This window comes from Leishmania donovani, chromosome 24 (genome assembly GCF_000227135.1).
Source record: "Leishmania donovani BPK282A1 complete genome, chromosome 24".
NCBI lineage: Eukaryota > Euglenozoa > Kinetoplastea > Trypanosomatida > Trypanosomatidae > Leishmania > Leishmania donovani.
This window is the reverse complement of record NC_018251.1, coordinates 263,608-284,744: the sequence shown is the minus strand read 5'-3', so window position 1 is coordinate 284,744 and position 21,137 is coordinate 263,608. Positions and strand designations below refer to the sequence as shown.

The following is a 21,137-nucleotide window of genomic DNA, read 5'->3' as shown; positions in this document are numbered from 1 at the left end:
TGTTGCTGTGGGCGTTTTCCGCTCCAACTTGGCCGGAGATCGGCCGCGTGACACCTTTCTCGATGCAGAGCAGCGCACACCCTTTTCTTGTCACTCCATCCCCCATACACGCACACACACAAGCACACATACTCGCTCGTTGGCTGCCGCTTTACCCACAAAAAAAATGTTTGCTATTCGTTTTGTTTGTGTGCTATCGCTGATTTCTTCTTTTACGCACGTCTGTCTGTCTCCATCTGCCGCGCGCAGTGGTCCTCCGTTGGTGGTGCGCACAGTTGAGAGATGATGAGGAGGGGAAAGAGCGAGGGATGCGGATGACGCGTCTCCCTCTCTCTTTCCGCAATTTCTGTATGCATACGTTCTTGCGTTGTCCTGTACATGAGGAGGAGAAACAAACAACAATGTACTTTAGTTGTCGGTGTTGTGGTGGTTTTGCGGTGACCCCGCAGATGGGGCGGGCGTGGGGAGAAATCGGGGTCAAATACGTTGGCACGTTGCCCATCACACGGGTGATACAAACACGTTCACAATCGCGCGTCTCTCCGACGCAACGCCATGCATAACCTGACGGCCAACATCAGCAGCGATCAATTCGCTCTGACCTCCCCCTGCGCCGTGGGCACATGACCCTGCCACCTCCAGAGATGGTGGGGGCGGCTTGGCTACCCCCTACCCTCTAAACACACGCAGGCAGAGAGAGAGAGTGGGGAGCGGGGGGAGGGGTGCAGAACCCTGAGCTGCCACGCACCGGATGCGAGGAGAGATGGGTACACGCGCACGCACAAAGCCGAAAGTAACAGAAAACAGAAATAGTATATACCAATGAAGAAGCAAGTGTCAGGCTCCATCGCGACAAGACGAAGAAGGAGATCGACACCCCGGGCCTGCGTGCTGGTGTGCCTGCGTGAGACAATAACCATAGCAGGGAAAGAGGGAGAGAGGAGGGAGGGACAGAGGGGAGGGAGGGGAGAGGAGGGAGCGTGCTCCTGTGGGCGACGCGCACGACCACACTCCCTCATCCACATCTTCACCACCCCCTTGCCCTGCCTTTCATTACCCCCCCCAAGCGCCCGAAAAAGATACCCGATCACTCTTGTGTTAGTGTTTTCGTTGTTGCTCCTTTTCTGGTTGCCCCCTCTCCCTCTCTGCCTGTCTCTCGCTCTGGTGCGTGACTCCACTCCCCCCGCTGTCTGTCGGTCTCTCTCTCTCTCCACCTCCCCACTCACGTCCCCCTGACTTTGTCGACATCCGGGATAAGCGAAGAGGGTGGGAGAGGGGGAGGGGGCCGTCTCCAGTGTGCCGGAGCGAAAAGGTGGCGCCAACACGTCTGAGGCGTGGAAAGGGGAGAGACGAGCTCGTTGAGAGACGCTCAGGACACGGCATGGCGGGCGAGTGCGACATCCTCGCACGGAAGAAACGAGATGCACACGCACACCCGAAAGAGACACCCGGCAGGGGGCCAACACACACGCACACAGAGCGAGAGGGAGGGAGAGACGCCCACCGACGCGCACAGGCAAACCTCATGTGGAGTGAGGATCCGTCCCCCTCCCTTCCCCGACAAAAAAATTTCACGCACGCACTAAGTAAGGGAACGCGTCAGCATGAGCATCGGCACATCCGCAAGCGGATACCCCCTTCCCCCAAGAAGAAAACGCAGGCATACAAGGAGGCACACAACTACAACAGGACGGAGGCGGCGCCCAGTGAAAGGAGCCGGGGGATCACAGGGGGGGGGGAGTCGAAAGAGGGAGAGGGAGATGAAGAGGGGGAGGTCCGCAGAAAAGCCAAAACGAAAACCGAAAAGAGGAATGAGTGGAGTCGGGGTTCAAGGAAGAGAAGGCAGGTACACACACACACACGTACGCACGCATCGCCATCTCAAGTAAAAAAAAAACGGAAGCAAAACAAAAAGTAAAAAGGAGGCGGGGGAGGGGGAGGGGGAGGGGGATAACGGTAAAGAAGAACTCCGAAGAGTGACAAATACCCCCATGCACACGACCATGTGCAGGAAGGGCAGCAGCGACACAGAGGCGCGCAGAAGAAGGTACTGCACGTAACCATGCGTTCATGGAAGGGGCCGATAGGGGGAGGTGAGGCCGGGGTGCGGGGCAGGAAGAGGAGAGGAGGGCCTATAGGTAGCATTGAGCGACAGATGCGCGTGCACACAGCAGATACAACTACACAGTAACACACAGCACATATACACGCATGCAAGCAGCGGCACCGCCTTCGCTCAGCGCTACAGTCGCACGGTGCAGACGTCTAGCCGCCGTCCTTCACAGAAGGCTGACGTCCAGCTCTGCCGGGTAGTGCGGCACCCACTGAGATGTCTTTATGGCCGCCAGAATGGCATCCTTCTCGCGCGGCAGGTCCTTGTTTCCGTCGATGCCGAGGCGCTGCGCCTCCATGATAACCTCGGTGGCGATGTGGGCAGAGATGTTATGGATGTCTTCCAGCGGCGGGTACAGCTGCTCCACCTCCATCTGCTCCGGGGTCGTGAGTAGGTTCAGGCACGCCGAGGCAGCCACCAGGAGGTCGTCCGGGATGTAGGATGGCTGGACCAGCGCGCAGCCGAGGCCGACGCCTGGGAAGACGTACAGGTTGTTGCCCTGCGACGGCTTGATGGTCTTGCCGTTGATGGTGGAGGCCGGAAAGGGGCTGCCGGAGGCGATAATAGCTGCACCGTTGGTCCAGCGGTACGCATCATCCGGCATAACCTCCGACTTGCTCGTGGGATTCGACAGCGGAAAGATGATCGGGCGGGCAGCGTTGGCGGCGACGCTCTTCACTATAGCCTCCGTGAACACAGGACCGACACCGCCCAGGCCAAGCAGGGCCGTCGGCTTCACGAACTGCACGACGTCCTCGAGCGACTTCAGGTTCTGGCTGTCCTCGGCCGAGATGTCCTTGCGCGACAGCAGTACCTTGTGCGCCGCCAGCTTGTCACCACGGGTGTCACTCACCAAGCCCTTCGTGTCGACCAGGTAGAACGTCTTCAACACCTCAGCAATGTCCACGTTGTACATGCGAGAGGCCAGCTGGGCGATGTTTTTCGCCACACCGACAGCGGCAGAGCCGGCGCCGAAGACGACGATGCGCTGTTCCAGCGGGCCAAGGCCGGACTTCTTGACAGCGTTCAGAAAACCAGCAGCTATGACGGCGCCGGTGCCCTGGATATCGTCGTTGAAGCAGCGGTACTTCTTTTGGTAGCGCTCCAGCATGTCGAAGCAGTGGTTGTTGCTGAAGTCCTCGAACTGCACGACAGCGGAGGGCCAGGTGTCCTTCACAGCTTCCATGAACTCGTCCAGCAGGCTGTAGAACTGATCGTCATCGAGGCGCTTCTCGCGGGTGCCGAGGTACTCGCGATCGTTCAGATACCGTTCCGTGTTTGTGCCAACGTCCATGACGACCGGCAGCACGCGGCTTGGATGCAGGCCGGCGCCGGCGACGTACAGGGAGCACTTGCCGATGCTGATGCCGATGCCGTTGGCGCCGAGGTCGCCCAGGCCGAGAATGCGGGAGCCATCGGTGATAACGATGACGTCGACGTTGTCGTACAGGGACTCTTTCATCACCTCAGAGAAGTGACCCTTGAGGTACTTGCTCAAATACATTCCGCGCTCACGCACCCAGTAGTTGCTGAAGTTCTGGCAGGCCTCGCCGACGGTCGGCGTGTAGATGATGGGGAGCAGTTCCTCGATGTGGGTGAGCACGAGGGCGTAGTAAAGCGTCGTGTTCGTGGCATGGATGCTGACCAGGTGGTGGTAGCGGTTGATGGGCTTGTCGTAGCGGCACAGCTGCATCCAGGCACGCTCAATCTGCATCTCAAGGGTCTCGACGGTGGGCGGCAGGGCACCAAGGATGCCAAGCTTCTTACGCTGCTCTGTCGTAAAGGCGGTGCCGCGGTTCAGGTAGCGGTTCGTCAGGACATGTGCACAGTGCGAGTGCACATGCGACGCCGTCTTGCTCTGCAGATCGTTTTGGAGGGACATTCTAGTTGGCGCTTCGCAGTAACCGTGTGTGCGGGGGCAGAGGGAGGAGGGGAGAGGCGGTGGAGGAATGAAGGGGGGAGGGGCTGTGGGCGCGAGTAATGCTTGATGAGTCCGCACGCCAGTCGAAATGAGATGTTTGTGTTGGTTGCGGTGAATGGCGGAGACGCATATGAAAGTAAAGCGGTGTGGTGGGGTGGGAGGGAGTGAGTTTGAGAGTCAGTGTGGAAAGCAGGGAGGAGGGGGGCGGCCCGCTTCTTTCGCTCTGGGGACGGCGGGGATGGCCCATAAGGGAAAGGAGAGGAGGGATGCGGCAAGTCGAACGAACAGGCTTCTCTCTCCCTGCCTCTGCTTGCCTGTCTTCCACAACGCGTGCGCTTCAACGTGTGCATTCTCTGCCACACACAACATGTGTTCAACTCCAGTCTACCTGCCCCCCGCCGGCCCTGTCACAAGGGCCCCCATCCGCGTGGCGCGAAGCAGCGTGGGGCGGGTGTGGGGAGAAATCGGGGTCAAATACGTTGGCACGTTGCCCATCACACGGGTGATACAAACACGTTCACAATCGCGCGTCTCTCCGACGCAACGCCATGCATAACCTGACGGCCAACATCAGCAGCGATCAATTCGCTCTGACCTCCCCCTGCGCCGTGGGCACATGGCCCTGCCACCTCCAGAGATGGTGGGGGCGGCTTGGCTACCCCCTACCCTCTAAACACACGCGCAGTGCCGTCAATAAAGAAAAAAGAAAGTGAAGCGACGCGCCGCGGGAGGCGAGCGGGGGGGGGGCGAGACCGCGCATACATGTAAACGCTGTGGGGGACGATGTGCGTTGCAAGCTGCACCGTGCACCGCGTTGTGCATGGAGGGTCTGCAAGGCATGAGGAGGAGGAAAGAGTGAGAGATGCTCAGGAGGCGTGCACAAATGATGGCGCGCGAGAAGATAGGATGGAGAGAAGCACAAGCTAACAACAAAGAAAAGGAAAGAAGCAAAAAGAGCGAAACTACGCGCTGCGCACCACTTCTGAAGGACAAACACGCGCACGCCTGTCCACTCACAGCAGACATCCTTGTCGACGGTATCTGCGTCGACCACCACTGGACAGAAAAGAGGGACTTCATGGAGCTAATCACTGACCTCTTCGGACGATTCGAGCTCCGCCTCTTCCTCGTCATCGTCGTCGTCGATCACCTCGATCTCCATCTCGCTCTCCTGCTGCTGGATGGCGGCTTGACTGGCACACGTGATCGTCTCCTCGTCCTCCTCGAAGGCGGGCTTCTCGACCTTCACGCAGGTCGACACGACGGGCCCGGCCATCTTGGTGTTATCGCGCTCGTCAGCGAACAGAAAGGAGAGAAGCGATGGCGCGTGCTTCGCCACGGCGCGGGTAACGCTGTCAAGGTTGAACGAGGCAACGGCGCTGATGTGGCGCCACGCCTTCAACTCATCCATGCGTGGCCCACTCTTTTTCTTTGGCTGACCCACCTTGCGGAACTGCATCTTGAGCTCCTCTGCCTGCTTGCCGCGGCTGCCGCGGCCGCTCGCGGCCAAGGACTCGGCGGCCTCGCAGGATGTGCACCCCAGCAGGTCGTGGGTGTCGCACAGCGTGTCGGCCTTGTATTTGAAGAGGGACTTGAGCTCCTCCAGCGTGAAGTGCTGCTTTGAATCCTCCTGCATGTCCACCACGTTCGCCGACAAGCCTTGCTTGCTCACTTGCCGCTGGTAGATTTTCTCTTCGATGGTGCCGGTGCTGAGCAGGCGATAGATGAAGACGCGCTTCTTCTGGCCATCGCGCCACACGCGGCCCATTGCCTGTGCATCGTTTGCGGGGTTCCAGTCAGGGTCGAAGAGGATCAGCCGGTTCGCACCGATCAGGTTCAGCCCGACACCGCCGGCCTTCGAGGAGAGCAGAAACACGATCTCCTGCGAGCCGGGCACGTTGAAGTAGTCCACTAGCTGCTGGCGCTTCTTGATGGGCGTGCTGCCATCAAGCTGGAAGTACGCGATCTGCTTCGAGTTACACAGCGCTGCAATGATGTCAAGTGTTTGCGTGAAGTTCGACACAATGACGAGCTTGTCGCGCTCGCCGTTTCGCTTCAGCTCGTCGAGCACGAGGGAGACGAAGTGCATCTTACTGCCGCAGTCTACGCTCAAGCTACCCGGCTTAAACCCCTTCGGTAGCACAGATAGGGGGATGCCTCGCGATTCACCTGCAGCGCTGCTGCGGCCGCGACGGCGGCCAGCCTGCTGCTGCTGCGCCAACGCACCTGCCGAGTTGCCAATCTGATGAGACAGGTGCACCGCGTCGTGGAAGAGATCCATGTGATTGCACAGCTTCCGCAGGGCGGAAATGAGCACCAGCGGCGTGCACTCCGCAGACTCGACCACGTCGGCCAGCTTCTGATAGGCGAGTTCCTGCTTCTCTCCCAGTCGCACGAAGACGGTAACGTCCACCTTGGGCGGCAGGTAGGACTCATTGATGGACTGCGTGCGGCGAAGGATAAAGCGCTGCGTCAGCACCGAGAGGTAATGCGCGCGATCTCGGCCAAGAGATTTGAGGTGGTCTGGGCATCCCGGGTCGCGGCCAAGGGAGACGGGCTCTTCGAAGACGCGTGCGAAGAGGTCGCGGTTGCCGAGGATACCGGGGTTGACGAAGTTGACCATGGCGTGGAACTCGGACAGGTCATTCTGGATGGGGGTGCCGGAGAGGATGATGCGGTTGCGCGTTGGCAGCATGTCCACCGCCTTTGTCGTCTTCACCTCCGCGTTCTTGAGGCGGTGACCCTCGTCGCAGACGACCAGTTCGACAGAGCGCAGCCCCGAGAGGCGGTCGATATACTTGCGCAGCTGGTCGTACGAGATGACCAGGACGTCGCCATCGCCGTCGAAGCGGGAGATAATGCGGTCTCCCTTCGGAGTCGACTCGGAGATGGCGAAATGCCTCACTGCCCCTTCGCCCAGCCACTTGTCAAACTCGTTGCACCAGTTTTTCACTAGCGAGGACGGCGTCACGACGAGGCACTTGCGGGCCGTCGGCTGGCCGTGCTTGCCTTGCTTCAAACAGGTGTAGATGGTGGCCACCGTCTGGATCGTCTTACCCAAGCCCATCTCATCGGCCAGGATGGCGCCGTGGTAGCCGAGCATGCGCTCGCCCGTGATGCAGTCGAAGAGAAACTTTACGCCAATGATTTGGTGCGGCCGCAGCTTGTCGCCAATGATCGGGTCCACAACGACGGAGACTTGCCGACGGCCGTGCACGTCGCGCTTGTAGTCGGCGCGGAACAGCACCACCGCCTTCTCGCGGTCCGGATCGTGCAGCGGGTGCAGGTCATCCATGATGATGCCATTCTTGCCCATCTTTGGACGCCCGGCTACGGGGACGACGAAGCCCGTCTCCCCATCCTTGGGGCGACGGCGGAAAAGGATGGAGGCGAAGGCGCTACAGTTGCTGAGCGAGTTGCCGAAGCTCATCCCGGGCTTCCGCGCCTTCGCCTCCTCGGCGGCCGCGGCCTCGGCCTTGGCCTTGGCCTTGTCTTCCTTCACGCGGAGGTCGTGCTCGGAGCGCAAGAAGAACTCGCCGCTGCGGAACGCCTCCTCGGTGAGCGCTGTGATGAGCAGCACACTTTTTGTTCCCACCTTCAAGACGCTGCCCGCCTTCGCACTGTCCACTTCCTCCTGCTTGATCGGGTAACCAGGGTCGGGCCGGTTGCCATACTGCCGCCCCACGCGGTCGTACATCATAACCCCCAGCAACTCCGTATCGATGATGACGATGCCGACAGATTCATGCCGCGTCGCGCCGTCCGTCTCGACCTGGAAGTACAGCTTGCCATAGGGGCTGACGGGGTAGCGGCTCACCACCTTGTCCGCTGGGATAGCGTCCTCGTCCGCGGCGGCGGCGGTCTCGTGGCCCTCGCTGGCTGCCGCTGCAGTGCCATCTTCGGCAGCCTCCGGCGCACCAGGAGCCGTCTTCACGCCTCCAGTGCCGGCCTCCACCTTGAGCAGCTTTGCGGTGCCGCCTCCCTGGCTTCCGCTGTCCTCAGAGTCCGCTTCCGTCTTCCCTCGCGCTGCCGCGGCAGCTTGGAGGGCCCGCGCGGCCACCGCCTGGGCGGCGGACTCCGGCTGGTGGTAGTCTATCTGGCTGCGCCGTGCCAGCCGGTAAGCCACAAGGTCGTTGTGTGCCGTGCTGCCCGCGCTGTGGGGGGTGACGGTGGGGTACATCACCTCGCGCCGAGCGCCAGTGGAGGTGATACAGGTCACACTCGGGCCAGGCAGATCCACGGTGTCGTCACCGATGTTGCTGGCATCCCCTGAGCCGGGTGCCTTGAAGCTGCCTTTGCTGAGGGCCCGCCAACCGGTCATGAAGCGCGGCACAGCGGCAGCCACGGTGGCAGGCAGTAGTGGGCGCGTCCTGGGCTTGCGCTCCGCCGGCTTACCCTCACCACTCGTTGTGGGAGGGCGGAACGTGCCGTTGGCAACGCCGCTGCCTGCCGCTGACTTGCGCATCGCCGCGTTGAATTTCGCTCAGCGACACGAACACCCCCTTCCCAAAAGAAGGCGAGAAGATGTAGATGGAAAGGTAGAAGGGATTGTGGTGGTGGGGCAACTCTGTCCTTTGTTCTGCCACACTCGCGGTGTGTCGGCGTGTGTGTCTGTGAAGCGGGCAGGGGTGATGATGCAGCGCTCGCCAGGACTGTCCGCACGGGGAGAGCAGGAGAGGACGAGGGCGACAAGGAAAGGGAGGAGAGGGTGAAGGTGTAAACGACGACAACGACAGATTTGGCGGAACAACCGGGGGAGAGGGGAGGGAGTTGAACCACGGAAAGGGGTAGTGTGACGCTGTGATACTGACAAGGCAAGCAGAGAGAACGTGTATGTATGTGTGTATGCACGCGCACAGAGGCACACGATGTGGAGGAAGGCCCAAGAAGCAAGGGGAGAGAAAGAGGCAGGAAGGGCGGTTCGTCGGCCGGTGGGGACGGCAGGAAGGAAGGAATGAGAAGCACAGGAGCAGCGGTTTTAGGCATGTATGCCATGCTATGTGGAGGTGTATGCGGATCTGCGGGTAGTGTGAGTGTGTTGATGCCCCACCCCCCCTTTACTTGGAAATGTGCAACTGCCCCTATGTGTGTGTGTGTGTGACCGAGTACTGGAGCACTCAGCCACAGGGGGAGACGGGGTTGATGGATGTCTGATGCCCGTCTGCCAGCTGTGTGCCGTGGTTGGTATTGCCACGCTGTGTGCAGTTGCATCTATGTGCGAACTCTAAAAGATACGTGCCTCTGTGTGAGGCGTGCACCACCGCCCCGCTTCTGGTGACGTTGATTTGCAGAGTATCTATGCGTAATGAATTCATGTATGTAGAGGCCCGAGATGAGGCAGAGGCACGCGGTAGGGCGCGGTGCGGCGTGAGAGAGAAACTGTAGAGGTCCAGCCCGCATAGACGGCGTGCGCGCACTTGTGGGATTCGCGCTCGCGCGGTTCGGGCGTGCTTCTGGGGAGCAAAGGAAAAGCTGAGGAATGCTTGAGACTCAGCGAATCACTGACACGCCGATGGTCGCGGAGAGGTGTGACGAGGGCCCCCTTCCTGCTTTCTCGGCGCACACAACGCCGCTGTAAGAGAGAGAAAGACAGAAAGAAGGGCAGTCGGCGAGGCATGCGCGCGCGGTCGCGTGCCGCCGCGCACCATACTGATGCCCTCAATGTACAAATAAGTGACAGGTGAGAGAGGATGCAGAAGCGTAGAAGGTAAAGAGAGCGACCCGCGGTTGTTTGTGCACACGCACGCACACACACAAGCAGGCGCCGTGGCTGAGCAGCTCCGCGAATAGGACGCTGCTCGACGATGCGAAACACACAAGCGCTGCCGTTGTCGCAGAGGGAGCGGAGATGGTGGCGGCGGGAAGGAGGCCGCCATCTTCGACAGCGCCGCGAAACATCATAGACTGTCGAACGTCGGGTGGGGAGACGCCTTGGGCGGGAGGACCAGTGAGCAGAGCGGCGTGGAGGTGGGGCGAAGGCCCCGGAGTTCGGGTCATGCCGACTTGCTTTGGAGGGTCGGTTTGTGCGTCGAGTGGTCTGGTAGCTGCCGATAAGCGGTTTTATCGGGGTGGGTGGGCTGGAGGAGGGGCCGATGAAGTGGACGCGTGGAAGAGAGCCACGCGAGGCAGAGCCCACACATTTGGCTACTTCAGGTAACCTGAGGCACCAAGTCTTCAACTCTTTCCTTTGTGTTTCTTGGTGTTGCCGTTGCTCGATTTCACGCGAATTCGCTCACTGTGTGGTGTGGCCTTCGAGAGTGTGTGCGTGCGCTCGTGTTTGTGTGTCTGTGTGTGCACAGCATTGAGAGGGTATTAATGAGGGAGCTCGGCATCAGCCAGCGAGCGCACGCCCCCTCCCCTCGCCGGCAATGGAAATGGGCAAGCATACAAGATGGTGAGCAGGAATGAGGGCTTCACCGGACGCACCGTGCGCGCGTGTGTGCGTCTTCCAATGCCTTTACAGCTCCCTCCCGCTCTCTTGCGTCTTTCGTCTTGTTTGTCGCCTGTACAGCTCATCCACGCGCACCGTATGTATGCGTTATCCGCCGTGCTACGACCAGACTCTATACACCGTTGCTTGCTGCGTGGCGGCTGCTCTGAGAGGCGCGCCATGGCACATCATCCTGCTCTCTTGCTCGAGTACAATGCCAACGACCACCATCCCCATCAGCACCGCAGCCGCTTGCCTGTCATGAGGCCTGCTTCACCTTTTTGGCCTCGCTGCGCATCTTCTTCTGCAGCTCTTTGCGGTCCATGAGAAGCGTTACGAAGGTGCGGATAGTGTCATCCATGGCGCGTCTCTCGGCACCCGACTTGGTGCCAGCCAGCTCCACAGCGGCGGCGAGGCAGGGGTAGCGCTTGGAAAAGTCGTACACGGCCAGTCGGTAGCGCATGTCTTCCATAGACCGCTGCTTCTCTGCCAGCTCCCTGATGAGGTCCTTCTTTTCGGCAGAGAGGGCCGCCACCTTTTCCTGCACTTCTGTGAGCTCCGCAGTGGTGGCGGCGAGCTGTGCCTCCAGGCGAGACTGCAGCACTCTATGAATCTCAATCTCTTCCGCCTTCAGCGCCGGATCGGCGAGGGCGGCAACCGCCGCGGCGTAGGCGTCCGCTGGGCTTGGGTGGGACGCCATCATCGCGCACGCGGTGTCCACGTCCGCCTCTGTTATGCCGACGTCCGTCTGCGTGTGCAGAAAGTGCCCACGCATGCGCTCGTCCACGTCTAGCTGCATGTCATCAATCGCAAACCATCGCCCGCCGATCGCCTCTGGGTGATCTGTGATGTGCGTGTGCAGCCAGCGGTACACCTCGTCCACTCGATCTCGGACGAGGCGCTGCTCAGACGGGTCATCGGCATAGTAGGTCACTGAGCTCACCAGCACCGTCCCGTTTGGCGTTTTCTCCGACACGACAGGGATGCCGTCGCCGGCCTCTTTCTGCATGAACGTGTTCAGCCGGTCCACCATGGCAGGGTGGTTGCGCCAGGTTGAGGACAGCACAAGCGTCACCTTGTCGCGTCCCCCGAGGGCGGCGATCAGCCGCTTGAGGGTCTGCGCACACCTGCCGCTAAGGTCGCCACCGCCGAAGGTGAACTTCGGGACCGGCAGGAGAACGCCGTCAATATCGAGGAAAACCACATAACGGTCGCAGAGGCCGGCGTCGATGGACATGACCGGGACAGAGGGGGGGGCATAGAAAGGACACACAAGGTAGACGCGTGGGGGTTCTCTTGCGCTGCCACTAGGAAAGGCAGTGCGATAGAAACTGTGTCGAAGCACTCGCTACCCGCCACTGCAGGTTTGCTAAGCTCGCTTAGACCTGTGACATGTAGGAGAGAAAAAGAGGGGTGGAGAATGGACATGGGCGCACACCCTCCCCGTCGCAGAGGATGCGACTGGCCGACACATACAACCGTTTGACGTTCCTCGCTGGTGAGGAGGGCATTAGGCATAGGAGGGCATGGTACACATACACATGCACGCACACACGCACGCACGCTTACATCGAACGTCCGCCGAGTGTCTTTCTGAGCTTCTGTGTTAGTCCATCGACACAGAGAAAGAGGAGCGCCACGGCACCACCCCTCCTTCCCTCCCCACCACTACACTCCGGCATACGCGTATTAAGTGCCATGCCCTTGCATATTTATACATATTTATACACACACATATATATATATATACGCCTATGTGCCATGGCGACGGGTCTTCGCCTTCGTGAGCCTGGTCGGGGACAGCGCGGCCCTCCCACATCCCTGAGACTATCTTCCTCGGTTCTCCTCCTCGAATATGATAGCGAGCCGGACGACAGAGGGTGCCAAACCGGAGGGTGGGGTGGGGTGAGGGGAGGCAGAGGACCGGGGCGAGGAGTGGGTGCGCTCGACATCAAAGACCGTAAAACATAAACAGAAAACACATACGAGGGCGTTAGCAGTGATTGAAGCACCCGCTGTGGGTTTGGGAAGAGGGGTATGAGCGGTCTTGTAGGGTTGGTGCAGTGGCGGCAGACGGAGAGCCGCTCGACCGTCCCCTGCTCGCGCAGCTTCCATCCTTTACATTGCTCCCCTCGTCCACCTCTACAGTACGGCTCTCGTCACGCTTGCCCGCCCTCCCACGGTGGAATACGCGTGCGTTCCCCGCAGCCTTACCGGGATGCAAACACACACTGAAGAACACCACACACGAAACCAATAGAAACGAAGGAAGAGGGTGGGCTGGGTGGTGGTGGGGCTCTGATGTATTGTGGCTTTGCACCGCGTTCCTCCCTTGCACGTCCAGAGGATGGGTGCAAGACATTCATCCATCCACACACGCATGCACTGAGGCACGTGCGCTGTGCGGAGGGCCTCTCTAACATCTACGCACGCTGCTACTTTATGAAGCGTTTCAGAACTTCTGCGTCGCGTAAGTTCAAAAAGTCGGCGTCCGTTGGCAGCGGCGGTGGTGTGCGGCTGCGCTTCTTTGGCTGCACCGTCTCCCTTGCGCGTAGGCCGCCATGCGGCAGCGCGGCGTCCCTACTGCTCCGCCTGCCAAGCTCGCGGTGATTCGGTGACCTTGAGGATAGTACGCTGCTGGCGCTGCGACGGGAGAAGCCATCCTTACCCTGTCCCTCCACTTCGCTGCAGTCCGTCTTAGCAGCCACCATGCCCGTCTCCTTACGTGTCTTGTGGGCCACGGACGCGGTACGCGGCGTGCTTCTTATCAGCCTTGGCAGCCACAAGACAGGCAACACCGAAGAGACGCCACCGCTGCTACTTCTCTCCGCCACCGGCCCGCAGTCGTTCGAGTACGTTTTGCACAGCAGATGCGGCGCCCAACGATGGCACTCGGGCATCTCCGGTGGCGGGTTCGTGGCGCTTGCGACCTTGCGCACCACATTCTGCGCATCCACGTGGCTGTCACCTGCCCCGTGGTTCGTGGGAGACGTTACTGCGCTGATGTCGCACGTGGCACGAGCCGCGTTCCAGGCTTCCGAGGCGAAGAGCGGCTCGACACGCGGCGGACGATGCTGTCGCCGTTCCTCGTCTGCTGTGAGTTGGCAGCCAGTGGCACAGCACGGGGTCGCCGGAGATGATGGCTTGTGCTGCGTGCGCGCGCTGCAACTCCCTCTGCGCTTTGCCGAGGCCGCGGCGGCACCTGCGTTGCTGCCGCCACCACCACCGCTGAGCGCGTGCAAGGCCATGCGGAACGCCGAGAAGACACGGCGTCCCGTAGACACCATCGGGGCACGCGGGCGAGGGGCGAGCAGCATGAACAGCTCAATGGCGTCCCGGATGGCCAAGTCGCGCCGCATGCAGATGAGCCGGCGCTCGTGCAGCTCCATCATGGACACGGCCCGCAGTGCCACCATGCGCACGTACAGATACTCAAACTGGAGATGGTGCACCCAGTTCACGTAGCACACCAGCTGCGTGGCAAAGAAGCATTCAACGAGTCGATCGGCAGCACTCTCTGATGGGCTGGTGCAGTAGAGTTGAAAGAGGAGGTGGACCTCCGGCACGGTGATGCCCGTCGCTGGTGCTTGCTCCGCCACCCGTGGCGATGCGTAAGCGTGTGTGCACACATAACCCAGTCTACACACCGCCATCGACGGCAGCCACGCCTCCTTGCAGGCCGTCATGAAGGCAGTCAAGACGCTGCGCTGGTACTCCGCCAGCAGGGCATGGCTGAGCTGCAGAGTCGAGCGCCAGCCGACTTCCCGTGGGCAAACCGGCTCTTCCGCCTGCACATGCGATGAGAGCGTTGCAAGGTCATCGTTGCACCGCAGCAGAGTCGCACTCGGCTTCACAGCAGAGTCGGTGCTGCTCAAGCACGCGCCTGGAGGCCCTGCGGCAGCCACGACATCCTCGGCGGGCAGACGGTGGTGCAGCTGCTCTGCCTCCTGCGTACTCTCTTCGAGCGGCCTTGTCATATTCCGTGAGGCAGAGATGCCACGGCTGTTATCCTCTTCATCAGTGTCGCAGTAGGGCGTCAAGCGGCGGGTTTGATGGCTCTCCAGTGTGCTGCCGCCATCCGAGAAGCCGTAGCTGCTACTGGGGCCCCGCCCACTCGACGGCGATACGCGCTTGCGAGAGTCAGGCCGGCCGGCTGGGGAGAAGAAGCTACTGATGGCGTTGACGCTCTCCTGCAACGACGGAGAGGCGCTCTGCAGCCGACGCGGTAGTGCTTCTCGCACCACGTCCGGCGTGTGAGGCCCCGCGACGCACATACAACCTTCATCACCATCACCGGGTCCCCCTCTCTGCCAGAGAGCTGGGTCGGCTGTATCCGAGTGGCGCAATGGCGTTGCGTTCGCAGTGCTCTCCTTACGGTTATTCGGATACGGCGGGATCGGTGGTGGGATGGGGCTGCCGCCGCTGCTCCTAAACGATGTTGTCGCTGCCGCATTAGAGAGCTCCTCCGTCGCGTTGAGGACAGCGCTTGCTCGAGGGAGAACGGGCAGCACCGCAGGCGGTGGCGAGTGCTCGAGCGATGCGTTCACCTGACCTTGCTCGCGGACCACCACCGCCGTCGTTGGCGCATTGAGACACCCACATGCGTCGGCGACGGCGCCATCCTTGCCACCAAAGCCGCTGCCCTCCTCGCCCTTTTCTTGGAGCGTGGCGATCGTACTCACGGCGTGCAGTGTGCGCGGTGGGGTGACACATGACCCCGTCTCTTCGTGGGGTACCCGGTCCCGCGCATGCGACTGAATGAAGTTCTTTCGTTCCCCATGTGTGTCAGTGCCGTTCCCATCGTTGCCGGCTTCAATGACTGTCTCGTTGGGCGTCCTCGCGCCCTGCCACCGCGGCTTCGAGGAGCGGAAGAAGCGCACCTGCATTGGCAGGTGTGGTGTTTCGGGAACGCATGCGAGAGAACAGGCGGTGCCGGCATCGTTTATGTTCACAGCGGTGCCGGCGCCCGGCTGTTGCCCAAAGGCGTTCTTTGCAGAAGCTGCAGGAGTCGTTGTGGCATAACGTATCACACCGACGCTCGGAGCCATATCACCGGCGTGCTCATCTGATGGAGCTGAAGAGAGAAGTAAGGAACCCGACAGTAACGCGGCTCGCTCTGGTGCTGGCACGTGCGACGAGTCGCGCGTCTGCACTGCGCAGACGCCATCCTCAGCGTGCTCCAGAGGCGAAGTGGGCCGTACTACAGACGACTCTGCGGAGTGCTGTTGCCCTCGAGGCTCCTTCCGAGTGGGCGTGCATGCCTCCGTCTTCTGGAGCGCCGCCACGACCGCTGGTGCACACGGTGCAGATCTCCCATCCTCGTCAGGACTCTGCGACGGTCGCCCCGGGGTGGATATGAGGTAGGCGGTGCCTATGTCGGAGACGTTGCCCTCCCCCTCATTCGCGTCCTTGTATCGGCCAGCACTGAAAACGCGGCTCGAGGCGAACGGTGCTGCTGACTCGACGGTAGCCTTCTTGACCGACCGCCCGCACTGCTTCTTCTTGCTCTTGCTGACGCTGCTGCTCGGTGACTTGGGCTGTGCTGCCTGGGCGCGCGATGGTGGCAAGGCGTTGTCCGCAAAGACGTTGCGGTGGCCGACCAGCAACCAATGGCGCACCGGTGCATCCCCACGTACGTTCCTTGTAGGCGTCCGCGCCTGCTGTGTGTTGGGCATTGCGCGTGACCCGTGCACTCTAGACTTTCCACTTTCACCGTCCATGATGAACTTCACTCACGAGTTCGAGAGAGACAGAGGAATAGAGAGCGCGCAACGCGTCGGATGTGCCCAGTAGTAACTCAGTCTGATAAAGCGGCTCCGTTTCTGCATGCAACGTAATGTATCTGTGTGCATGTAACCCTCGTTGCTGTTGTGTTGGTGTTGCCTCGAGCGGCAGCAACGACTCTGCGGCTTCACTCGTGGCCGGCGGGAAAAAGAAAAGAGACGAGCAGCGAAAGAGGAAGCGAAGAAGGTGCGTGTGTGTGTGTGCGCGCGCCTTTCTCTCCCTGTCCGCATGTATCTTATCCGTGAAGCGAACAAGAACGGAGAGGAGGAGGACGGAATACCCATGAATGGCCACCACCACCACCACACATCGACACAGAGGCAGACAGGCAGGAAGGCAGGGAAGTAGGGAGAGGCGAAATGTAACGAGAGATCTATGTATGTGTGTGTGTGTGTGTGTCTATTCTTGTCTATGGCGTGTACAAAGACGGTGCAGGTTTGGGATGGCTGGCGAACAGAAGCCGAGAGAGATGCAAGAGTAAGAGCGTCCAAGATGAAGAGAATGGCTGAGGCACTGAAGACGGAAGTTGCTGCAGGAGAGCCGGAGTGGACAGGCAGTGCAGAGCACCGACGGCCTTCTTCTCGTCGTCTGTTTGCCGTGTGCTGAGGCGAACGTGTGGTGGATAATACGTGTGCGCGTGCCCAGTGAGGAAGGTGTGTGTGTGTGTGTGCGGTTCTGGTGGAGGCGATGCCAACTCGGAGGCATCCATGCATGGCAAGAGAGAAACAGAAGCAAGATCGTGTGTAGCCCTGTGCCACTAAAGTACTCATCACACCAGCAACAGCCACAACTCTGCACACTATTGGTAGCACGCCTCTTACATCACGGATTCTTAATAGACACACGCGTGCTCATGTGGGCGAGATGCTGCAGTTTCGGCCCCCTCCTTACCCCCGCCCGCCGTTGCATACAAGGGAGAGAGTGGTAGAGACGCCGAGGAGCCGAGAGTGAAAGCCTCATCAACAGCACTACCACCGTCGCAGACACCCGCGGTAGAAAGCGACACGCCACACGAAAAGGAGGTGCAGGAAATGGCCGCCTGCGCAAGTACGGAAGGGCTATTCAAAACCGCCCAACACATCGATAGCCCTCGGCTGCTGTGTACGTTATGCCTTTGTTGCCGTCGTTAGAGCCTCCAGTAGGAGATTAGTCCTAGAAGGGGCGCAGTGGTGCTGCCTATCACAGCACCATGACGCACGCACCGTAGCGAGGGCTTCGCAAAGCCTTCTTCAACAGCGACAGAAAACACTTACACAGCAACAATCAAACACGCATACAATACACGTACACACACACACACACACACAACGCGGAAGACAGCGGCGCCCCGTCGTCGCAGGCGTGCGCCACAGCGAAAGGAAGCAGCAGCAGTGGGAGAATAAAAGAGTTCGCACTACCATTCAACCAAAAGAAGGCCGAAACAGAGACGGCGCCACGGCCTCCGCAAAAGCCACACATCACGGTACCGGCCAAGCACGCAGCTCAACAGCGCACAACTGCACGACGTCTTGTCGTGCCATTCGCTTTCTCACCCGCCATCCTTCACCGCCGCGGCGGTTTCTGATGCTGCTGCATCATCTGCATCATGTTTGCCATGGCAGACATATCTGGCATCCCGCCTGCGCCGCCCGCACCACCACCCATGCTCTGCTGAAGCTGCTTCATCATCCCCTGCAGTCCACCCACGCCGCCGATCTGCCGTAGCATGTTCGGGTTGAGCAGCTTCGCCAGCTGACCCATCTGCTGTTGCCCCATGTGCCCCGCGGCGGGGCCGGAGGAGTCCTGCATCATGGCCTTGAAGTTTATCTTGCCCATCTTCTTCACGATCTCCTCAAACTTCGTGTAGCTAATAATCAGGTTCTGCACCTCGACGACAGAGTGGCCGCTGCCGCGCGCGATGCGGTGCATGCGGGATGGTGTCATCATCTTCTTCACCTTGGCTTCATCCAGCTCGGCGACCGTCATGCTGTCTAGCATGTGGATAAACCCCTTCAGCGCAATGTCGCCCTGCTGACCCGCCGTAGCGGCGTGGCCCGACATCCCGGGCAGCATTTCCATGATTTTACCAACGGAGCCCATCTTGAGCACGTTCTGCAGATGCTCGTACATGTCACGCATTGTGAACAGGCCGTCCTGCAGGCGCTTGTAGACCTCCTCGTTGCCGTCGATGTTGGCGTCGCGCATCGTGTCCATCAGCCCGCCTATGTCGCCCATGCCCAACATCTTCTGCACAAACCGCTCCGGATTAAAGAGGTCGAAGTCCTCGAAGTGCTCGCCGGTGCCGATGAAGACGATGGGGCTGCGCGTCGCCGCCACGGCGGAGAGCGCACCGCCGCCCTTGGTCTGGCAGTCTAGCTTCGTGACAATGACCGACCCGACAGCAACCATTTCCTTGAAGTTGCGTGCTTGCTCCTCTACCGCCTGGCCGTCTGTCGCGGACATGACGAAGACTATGTCGTTCGGCTTCACGGCTTCCTCGACCTGCTTCATCTCCTCGAAGAGCGCCGACTCCTGCTTATGGCGTCCACTTGTGTCTACGATGATGAGGTCGTACTTCTCCTTCTTGAGTTCTGCCACACCTTCCTTGGCGATCGCTACCGGGTCTGCCTCCGTCAGTGACCCGTAAAAGCGTACCTTGGCCTTGGTCGCGTTCTGACGCAGCTGATCGTACGCGCCAGCGCGGAACGTGTCGGCGCACACCAGCGCCGTTTTGAAACCCTTGCGCTGAAAGTAGACGGCGTACTTCGTGCACGATGTCGTCTTGCCGGACCCTTGCAGGCCCACAAACATCACAACATTTTGCTTCCCCTTCACCGGTATGAACGGCTTCACCCCGGGGTCGAGGATGCGCTTGAGGCCGTTGAAGACAGCGTTCTGAAGGATCTTGCGCTTGTTCAGCCCAGCGCCCTCCTCCGCTAGCGCCAGCTCCGTCTTGATGCTCACCTGAAGCTTTTTCACAATGGTGACGTTCACGTCTGCTTGCAGCAGCGCACGCGCGATCTCGTTCATCAGCTCCTTCACGTCATCCTCACCCAGCATCGACTTGGCGGACATGCGATGGATCGCCTGCCCGATTTTCTGACCCAGCTCTGCCAAGACCATCGTCGCTGCAGAAAATGATTCGGTGCCCGTTGGCTGTAGCTGCCTATCTGTGTGCGTGCCTCTCGAGGCGAAATGGCAGAGCTTGTGTGTGTGTGTGTGTGTGTACAGGAATGGGCTGCGGCACCGTTCAAGATGCGATCCATGCGAGGAGAACATGCGCGCCACATCGGCAGAGAGATAGAGAGATGACCGTGAGTGGAGAAGGGAGGAAGTGCCAAGGGATGACGTCACGGCCCCAGCGCCACGGTGCTTGTCTGCTGAAGTCCCGTACATCCGCCAATAGACGCGTCCAGGCATGTCGGCAGCTCTGAAGCACAGCACGATGAGAGTTTGAGGACGGAGAGGGAAGAAAGAGGCATGGCTGCGCACACAAAACCAATGCACAGGCGCATAGCTACTCCTCCCCTGAAGGCCCCTATAATTTGAGGGGGTGGGTGGGGTGCAGCCGGCCTCTTCTCTTGCTTCTTCCTTCCATCAAAACGCCTCGGTTGGACTGAACACGAAAGATTTTATTTTTTTTTTGCCTTCTTTACGGCCCCGTTAGGCGTCGTGGCAGATAGGCGACATTGAATCAGCGAGTGATAGGGGGAGAGAGGGTGGGTGTGGGCGTAGAAGTGTGTGCGAGAGGGACGGGGAGGCCTAACAGACATGTGGAAAGCGACGTGAGCGCTGCGGCGCTGCTGGGTGTCATGCTCCTCGCACTCTCGTCAGCACATCCCATCGCGCGCACAACCCAACAGAGAAGAATACGCTCGTCAGCACCTGCAGAGGGGTGCATGCCAGGCAGATGGGAAGGCAGCGATCAGATGCCGTGCGTGCTTCATGGCACGTGTCTATGCCGATGCGAAGCAAGAGACACACAACGGCGTGGAGGAAGAAGCGGAGTACGGGGTAATCTGACAAAGTCCCTAACCACCTTTCGGGGTCACACGCGCACGCACACATGGGATGACGCACGATGAGCCGGCCGCCCTTCGCCTCGTCCTCTCCCTCTTCGTTCATCGTTCACCAGCGTCACTTCTTCGACTCGACGTCTTCGAACTTGCCGTAGTTGATGTTCGTGATGACAGTCGCCTGGTTGATCTTATCTAGGCAATTTTCCATGCACGTCTTCTCTCGCCAGTAGAAGTTATTGAAGAAGTAGTTGTGCACGCACCGCTCGTGGCACGCGATGCTGGCGTGGTAGGCCATGCGGTCCTCTTGAATGGCCTGCATCACATCGAACTCCTCATTAAAGGCGGCCTTGCGCCTCGGCGGCTGATTGGGGTTCATTCCTGCAGGAAATAAGGGGGGTGTGTCTGCTAAGAAGAGTGGAGGTTGTCCCGTCACTCCACGCGTATCGTATATCGTTTGTGTAGTTCGTTTGGTTGGCGTTACTGTGTCTCTGTTCGTTTCTGTCTGGCAATTACGGTGCGGCTGCACAACAACAGTTACGTGCACACGCCGTGTGCTGCGTAGAGGATGCGCTCGCTTTCGCATTGTCATCGCTCGGTGTTGTTGAGGCACCGCACACGCGACAGATGAAACACAGGAGAGCGAGAGGGAGAGAAGTCAGAGGGAGTCGACAGACACCGAGACAGAAGAAGGGGAGAGATATGCCAACCTTCCACATCTCCATGTAGCGTGACACACATATATGTATACATGTGGGCATGGAATAGTTGAACCAAGACTGCGTGCAGAGGTGTGCTGGTGTGCCCTCAAGGAAATGAACGTCCCTGTTCCTCGGTCGCGGGTTATTTTTTCCCAACCTCCTCTTCGGCCCGCCAGTCACGCGGCAGCTGCGG

General features: G+C 60.0%; 6 protein-coding genes across 6 annotated transcripts; all 6 read right to left on the bottom strand.

Annotated features, from left to right (window-relative positions):
• Window positions 1-2,279: 2,279 nt before the first annotated feature.
• LDBPK_240780 (malic enzyme) lies at window positions 2,280-3,995 on the bottom strand (the record flags this gene model as incomplete). Its single annotated transcript, XM_003861120.1, has 1 exon — window positions 2,280-3,995. The coding sequence occupies one exon, from the start codon at window positions 3,993-3,995 to the stop codon at window positions 2,280-2,282; it is 1,716 nt and encodes a 571-aa protein (XP_003861168.1).
• Window positions 3,996-5,118: 1,123 nt separating this feature from the next.
• On the bottom strand, window positions 5,119-8,499 carry LDBPK_240770 (DNA repair and recombination protein RAD54, putative; the record flags this gene model as incomplete). The annotated part of the gene is made up of 1 exon (XM_003861119.1): window positions 5,119-8,499. The coding sequence occupies one exon, from the start codon at window positions 8,497-8,499 to the stop codon at window positions 5,119-5,121; it is 3,381 nt and encodes a 1,126-aa protein (XP_003861167.1).
• Window positions 8,500-10,723: 2,224 nt separating this feature from the next.
• Window positions 10,724-11,701, bottom strand: LDBPK_240760 (hypothetical protein, conserved; the record flags this gene model as incomplete). The annotated part of the gene is made up of 1 exon (XM_003861118.1): window positions 10,724-11,701. The coding sequence occupies one exon, from the start codon at window positions 11,699-11,701 to the stop codon at window positions 10,724-10,726; it is 978 nt and encodes a 325-aa protein (XP_003861166.1).
• Window positions 11,702-12,899: 1,198 nt separating this feature from the next.
• Window positions 12,900-16,139, bottom strand: LDBPK_240750 (hypothetical protein, conserved; the record flags this gene model as incomplete). The annotated part of the gene is made up of 1 exon (XM_003861117.1): window positions 12,900-16,139. One exon carries the CDS (start codon window positions 16,137-16,139, stop codon window positions 12,900-12,902), a length of 3,240 nt encoding a protein of 1,079 aa, XP_003861165.1.
• A 1,651-nt stretch (window positions 16,140-17,790) lies between these two features.
• Window positions 17,791-19,350, bottom strand: LDBPK_240740 (signal recognition particle, putative; the record flags this gene model as incomplete). The annotated part of the gene is made up of 1 exon (XM_003861116.1): window positions 17,791-19,350. The coding sequence occupies one exon, from the start codon at window positions 19,348-19,350 to the stop codon at window positions 17,791-17,793; it is 1,560 nt and encodes a 519-aa protein (XP_003861164.1).
• A 1,014-nt stretch (window positions 19,351-20,364) lies between these two features.
• Window positions 20,365-20,622, bottom strand: LDBPK_240730 (mitochondrial translocase subunit, putative; the record flags this gene model as incomplete). The annotated part of the gene is made up of 1 exon (XM_003861115.1): window positions 20,365-20,622. One exon carries the CDS (start codon window positions 20,620-20,622, stop codon window positions 20,365-20,367), a length of 258 nt encoding a protein of 85 aa, XP_003861163.1.
• Window positions 20,623-21,137: the final 515 nt, after the last annotated feature.